We start from the raw sequence: 6,843 nt of genomic DNA on the forward strand, positions 1-6,843 counted from the left end.
ATATTTCTATGAATCAAAGGATAAAATCCCACCATTGTTTCAGTGGCAGTAGTGAGGACCCCCCTTTGCAGTGCCCCGCCTGCTGAGCGAGAGGCTGGGCCTGCAGAAGAATGTGCATGCCCAGGTTCTTTTTTCATGGCAAATGCTCTGTTCACAACACCAAGGAAGCATAACAAACTTTGGATAATGTTTTCATAAAGACAAAGAGACAAAATGGAATGAACTTTGGTTTAATGACTTAATAAATGCAAAAAGATAAAATATAGATCATAACACCAAACCTCTTACAGTAACTAATTAAAATCTCTTTCTAAAAAACTAAACAGGAAAAAACCTCAACCCTAAAACATTAAAAACCAATCTAATTTACATCAACTCCTATTTACATCTAACTCTTGCTAGCCCCAGACACCCCATAATTTAGTCTTTTCTTCTTGGGGTGAGGCTCATCTTCCTTCTGTGGGCAATGCCTTCTCTCATGTCTGTTCCTTTCCTTCATTGTTTCAAACACCCTGGAAGTTAGGAAACAAAACAGCATTTTGAATTCCTTTATTTTTTAATTCAGTAAACATCATTAAACCAAGCTTCAAGATTTTCATTTTTAAGAATTTCCATCTTTTGGGGATTTGACATATTCTTAATTTGATAAGCACCATGAAATTGAGCTTTGTTATTTCAACTCTTTCAAATTTCTCTTTCTTTTCAGGACATCATATTTTTAATCTGATTAACTCCATTAAACCAAGTTTTGTTTTTCCTACTTCTATGAACTCTGTCTTGTTGGGACACAGCAAGGGTTCTGAATGCTGAGGTTTAAATAAGCTGGTTGGGGTTAAAGTGAGTTGTAATGTTGAACACAGCTGTGAGAGGTGATCCTCCAACTGCCTTAGAAAAGTTCAGTCTGTTTTAGTCTAAAGCAGCAGGTCTTTAGCAGAAGGAAGAATAAGTTTCACACCGTTTGCATGTCCTACACGGAAACAGGCCTCCTGCTGAGCGGGGTGGCTGTGGCGATTTGCAGCATGGACATACAGTGCTGCGGGGCCTTCTTCGGCTTCTCTTCTCCATCTCCCCATTCTCCTCCTTGGGAGGGCTTTTGCTCTTCTTTGGTCTGCCCACAGTCTGAAAATCAAAGAGTCTTTATGAATTTTTCCTTCTTTTCAGAAAGCTGGAAATTAGAGTGTCCAGTACAAAAATGTATCGGCCCAAGCAAACTCCTCCAAACGCTAAAGAGCTGAGAAAATGCCTGGACTGGGCTGCAAGGATGGGGAGCACACACAGCACTTGGAAGAAAAACCATCTCATTTCTACTGCCCAAAGTGGTGGGATAAATATGTAATTATCTATATAGCTACTTCTACATTTATCATTTATATCTCTCTATTTATTATCTATTTATATATTTTTTTCCTCTACAAATGTCTAGGGAACAGGTTAAAAATTCAGTCAAATTACTGAAGATACACAGTTACCCAGTTTCTACCACCCAAAATATTCTCTGTTTCTGCGAACCAAATTCCTGTTTGCTGGCAAGAAAAGTTTCACCAGAGCCACAGCAACAGCAGCTCCTTTTAGTGAGCGTGCTGGGATGCTAGGAAAGATGCCTGAAAATCTGCAGCCTCTAGTTTAACCCAACCAGGATTACCCATGTTAGGAAGTAGTGGGGAATTAAGGATCTGATTGAAATCAGCGAGGGTGCCAGCACTTCTTGAAAGAAGTCTGTAAGGAGTCAAAGCCCATTTTGGTGATGGCGTGGATTTGTTGGGTCAAAGTTATTCAACAGAAGTCAATATTTCAAAGCAGCAATGCAATAAAGCCCTGGGCAGCATCTGCTGTGCCTTTCCCAGTGCACGGGGTGATGTGTTCCTGGCAGAGCGGCATCTCGCAAGCCCTCCCAGCAGGTTTTCTCCCCTTTTCCCAACCTTTTGACCCTCCTTGCATTTCTTGATTTTTTTTTCCCACTCACCTGAGCAGGAGGGGGAGCAATCCTACGTTCTTTTTTCCAGAAGTAGTAGTACTCCACACACTGTGCCACAGTCTTACTTTGAATCTGTTGTGAGACAACAGAAGGAATCTAAAATGGCAATCTTGTACTGTGCATTGGAGAGAAATTAGAGTAGAGAGTAAAATAGCAACTAAGAAAGTGGAGCAAGAGGAATAGGAAGTAAAATTAAATAAATAGGGAATAAAGTAGGTATTATGCAATGTAGTTAAATGTGTTATGTCATATAGGAAAACATTTAAGGCCCAGATCAACAGCAAATCCATCCAGCATGATATTTGTTTTCCCCATTCTCTCCGGTTATCCCACTGCAGTGTGCCATGGAAGTGCCAGCACACATACAGGAGAGGTCTGTCTGACAGAAAATAAACCTTCCTGTTCCAAAAAAGCTTGGAAAAAAGGGCTGGAAGGGCAGAATCACACCTTTCACACAGGCAGTCAGTGTACCATTTTGTTATTATTTTAAAACTTCTAGTATTTGAGAAGAGAGATACTCAATTCTGGTATTTGGTACCAGAAATAATCAACATCCCATTGTAATTGTCCATTAGGGCAAATAATGTCCAGTGGCTTTACCTCCTTCTGGATGAGATGAAAATCCTTCCCATAGGTGTGAAAAGCCATTTGAAATGACTCCTTCTCATGAGGTGTCCATGTATCAGAGCCTGGCAATAAAAAGCAACAGGTAAATTGATCACTCTACCAATTTGAAACAGATCCCTCTGGTAAAACAGATCACTTGCAGCCAAAGAGGAATCAGCATCATTCATTATTCAATTATCGACATCTCTCCTTTGGAAAGCAATGAAGACAAGAACAGGCATTCCCCAGGGAAAAAAGCACAGAAAACAATTTAAACTAAAGGGGTAAATGCTGCTGCTTTCCCTACCCCCAAGGAACACGAGATCTTGTTCTCATGTTACTTTTTTAACAATAAATGCTTGACATGGCAATTAAGTGGATGGCAGTATCTGTCAGCAAAGGAACAAGCTCTACTTCAGTTACCTGCATAATGATAATCAGCCAAGGGATGGCCTTGAGGTGTCTGAGGCTGCCCTGACTGGAACATCTCCAGAGCCTCCTGCAGGATTGAGGAGAAAAAAACTTTAGCATCCAACCACAATGAATCAAAAAGGTAAATGCTTTCTTTCAGCTACTTTACCACTTCAGTGATTCAGTCTGCTGGGGGAAGATTTTGATTATATAGGTAAAACCTTGTGATTTTACTCCTCAGTCCCTCATTTTGCTCCTCAGCCCTTCAATTCTACTCTCCAATATCATAATTTTGCTCACCAACCCAATGATTTTGCTCATCTTGCATCCTCAGCCCACAGAGGCTTTTGGAAATTTTTCCTCAATCCACACCAAAATGTCTTAGAGAATACAGATCCCCAGGAGATTTTAAGGGAGCAAGCTGAGGGACCAGTGCCTCCAGGAGAGGCTTTCCCCCTGCTTGAACCATTTTGGGCTTTTCCCTGCTGCAGCACCTGGGCTGGCAGAGCCTCTTCGTGGAGACACAGCACATGGCGAGTGCTCCTTGTTAAATCCCTTCTTCAAAGAGCAGGCAGCAAAGGCTGTCCCAGTCCCCAGTCCTTATTAATTCTCTGTCCATTAATTCCCCTATTCATTCCTTCCAAATATCTGCTTCTTACCAGAACATTGCCCTGCGCCTCATGCAGGCAGTGTAGGGCAAGCTCCAGGTTAGCTGCTGCCCCAGGAATGCCACTGGAGATGGCCATGTCAAGCAGATCTCTCACTATAAGCACATTAAAAATGCACAGAAAGTCAGGTTTGGGCAAAGAAAGGGGAAAAGTTGCATTACAAGGGAGAAGGAAAGCAGAAGAGCTGAAGATAGACTGACGAACATGAAAAGGCCAGGAAGAAAGGTTGAGATGTCCCAAGGAAGTGCTGTCTCTCTCTTAAAAGCAGCTTTGGTAATGGTAAGTAGGGATAAATCTCCCTTCTTTCAGAGTTGTTGGCCAGTGACAAATGCCCTTGAGCATAAAAATTGTTCTTTTTGCTGGTCTGCTAAAAGTGAGAAATCTCCTTCCCTCTAATACTACAATGTGGGAAGATGGGAGAGACAAGAAGAGCAGCGAAGCATGCAGGAAGCTTCTTTTTTACCAAAAAATGAGGGGTTTTCAAACCCAAGTATCTCAGGGGTGGGAAAACAGCATGCAGATACCTCTGTCATGTGTTTCCATGACAGAATCAGTGTCCTCCCACGGCTTCCAGACCAGGGATGCGTGTTCTTCATCCTCAGTTGGGGGTCTGGCCTGCAGCTCAGGGAGCTCAGCCTGAAAGTCGTTGCCAACACTGATGTGTCTAAAGGAAGTGGAGATGAGAAAGGCAAGTGGTGAAGAGAACATCCCATGGACCCATGGGCTTGAACCAATCCCACTTTGACTGTGAAACAGCAGTTCCCTCCTTTCATTCCCCAGATTTGCTATCCTTTAATCACTATGCCAGAACTCACGGCTTAATGCGGACTCTTGCTTTCCTCTTCATTTTCCCTCTCCTTTCCACCTGAAAGAGATCAAAACAATGCTCCAGGTAAAAATCATTCTGCCCATGCTGCCCTGTAGACTTCCTTCTCATCCTCATTGTTGCAAACCACTAGCTATTCTCTCTTAATTCCCCTCAGTTTGGTGTAATTGCTGAGTTTTTCACTTGGAACTTCTGAGGAGAGCCCTTATAGCAGTCTGCAGCTTCCCCATGAGGGGAATCGGAGGGGCAGGCACTGATCTCTTCTCTCTAGTGACCAGTAACAGGACTGAAGGAAGCTTCCTTACTGCCTGCCCGCAGGGCATTGAAAAACATGGAGAAATTTATACAAATATCTATCTAGAAAAGATATTCAATATATGTAAAAAATAAAAAGTCTATATACATATATTAAAATAGAATGTATCTATAATTTATATACAAATATAAATACAAATTTAAATTTTATATAAATATACAAATATAATAATAATTAAAACCAGAACATTTTGTGGGGGGTCAAAGCCAGTATTGGAGGACAAGCCCAGGATTGTTCAAGGGTAACCACAATGTAGTTTTACTACTTAAAGAGGTACCAAGAACTGATAACCAGATCATCAGTGGACAAGGATCTGAAACTGCAGCATGACATCTCCCTATCTCGTCTATTGAAATGTCCACATTTCCACTGGAGGCATAATTATTCCTAGAGAAGATGGACCCCACTTTAATTTATAACCTCTTCTGGGGAAAGCGACCATAGACCATGTTTGTTGTGGTCGGTGGGACAGCCAGCTGGACTCTCCTGCACTTCTGATACCAGTTTAAGGGCAAACAAGGATTTTCTTACCTTTGGCAGCCCTGAAGCAATTCTGGGAGCACAGGAGGAGATGAGAATGTTGACCCAGAAGCCAGATCCGGGGCTGAGGCTAGGAGCTGGCTGTTTAGAGAAAGCCCAGGACCAGATCCTGCAGCTGCCGCTCCACCAGCGATCCACCTGTGTTCCACCAACGGCTGCAGGAGCAGGGGACAACAACGGTTGCTGGGGCACAAGCCCAGCATTCCATACAGAACCCCAGGGAACCCAACGGGGATAAATAACGGTTGTGCTATCATTGCTGCTTTTACTTCTTCTATGGCAAGTTTGCTTTGAGGACCTTCCCATCAGGGCATGCCTTGGGAGTCCTCTGAACAGGGGAAAGCAGTGCAGGGAAGGCTCTCTGTGTTCTCTGTGCTTCTCTGTAAAGTGCCTCCAGCTGAGCATGCACAGGATCCTGACTCCATCAAAGAGACAATACCACATTACCTGAACTGGAGAACGAGAAGAACTCTTGCAGCTGGGTCTCCTCTGGCTCTGAGATGGTGCAAGTCATTTAGTGGAGAATCAATTCTGAAGCTTTCTCCCTAAGTGGAGGCATCCATCCTGCTCCCTTTCTAAGTTCTCTGGTGCCTAACAATGTTGCAAGTTTTCTCTCCTTTGGGTCACTAAATTGTTCTCTCACCTCAGCACTCATTCCTTGAAACTTGGAGAAACAGGATATTTTTAAGGGGAATTGATGGGGACACAAACATACACACATATGGACACAATACCAGTAATTCCATAGGAAACATTTAATACAGAATTCCTATTTCTGCCAGCTCCTTTGAAGAAGCTTAATGTTCCTCTAAAAACACTGTGGGATTCATCTAAGAGATTAACATTAGGAGAATTATTTTTTTAGATTAATAGCCTTAAAATTTGTTTTTAATACTTAGGTTCCAATTATTCCCAAACCCAGCATATTTAACTGCTTTCCTGCCTAATATTAGACAAAAGCAAATCTTACTTTCTTCCCAGTGAGCTTGTTACACACACACCAGCAAACTAAGTGGGTAGAGTTCTTAAAAAAGGCCCACTGCAAAGCAGATACTTTGTAGACTCTACAAGTCCCATCTTTTCCTTGCAGAAATCAATGGCTGGAAAAGCAACATCCCTTCAAGCCCAGAGCTCCAGAAAGGGCAAAGAACCTCCAAGTGATGAAGGGGCTTTTTCCTCTTCTATCTTTTCCGGACAAGAGATATCCCCAAAACTTAGTTGTGAAACTCTGATATTTTCTGCCTGATAAGAAACCTGGGAAATTATTTTAATTTACTGCTAATCAAACCAGAGTAGGATAAGGAGAAATAAAACCAAATCTGAATATCTCTCTCTCTTGCTGCAGTTGCACCATTTTTTCCCCTCCTTCTTAAATATGTTATCCCAGAGGTACTTCCAGCTTCGTTTGCAATTCAGCCTTGGCCAGCAGCAGGTTCGTCTCAGATCCAGGTGGTACTGGCTCAATCAGATAGTTCTGGCAGCTTCTCAGAGAAGCCAGCTA

At 42.5% G+C, this 6,843-nt stretch overlaps 1 protein-coding gene across 1 annotated transcript; it reads right to left on the reverse strand.

Moving 5' to 3' along the window:
- Positions 1-279: 279 nt before the first annotated feature.
- Positions 280-5,856, reverse strand: LOC108639239 (zinc finger protein 541-like). Its single transcript, XM_018070239.2, has 10 exons — positions 5,790-5,856; positions 5,334-5,497; positions 4,476-4,525; positions 4,185-4,324; positions 3,652-3,755; positions 3,005-3,080; positions 2,576-2,664; positions 1,964-2,047; positions 956-1,119; positions 280-512 (listed from the first exon to the last, which is right to left on the reverse strand). Exons 1-10 carry the CDS (start codon positions 5,854-5,856, stop codon positions 389-391), a joined length of 1,062 nt encoding a protein of 353 aa, XP_017925728.2. The 3' UTR covers positions 280-388.
- Between the last annotated feature and the right edge of the window lie 987 nt (positions 5,857-6,843).

Source organism: Manacus vitellinus, unplaced genomic scaffold, assembly GCF_001715985.3.
Source record: "Manacus vitellinus isolate BGI_N305 unplaced genomic scaffold, ASM171598v3 scaffold_18_pilon, whole genome shotgun sequence".
NCBI classification, from domain to species: domain Eukaryota; kingdom Metazoa; phylum Chordata; class Aves; order Passeriformes; family Pipridae; genus Manacus; species Manacus vitellinus.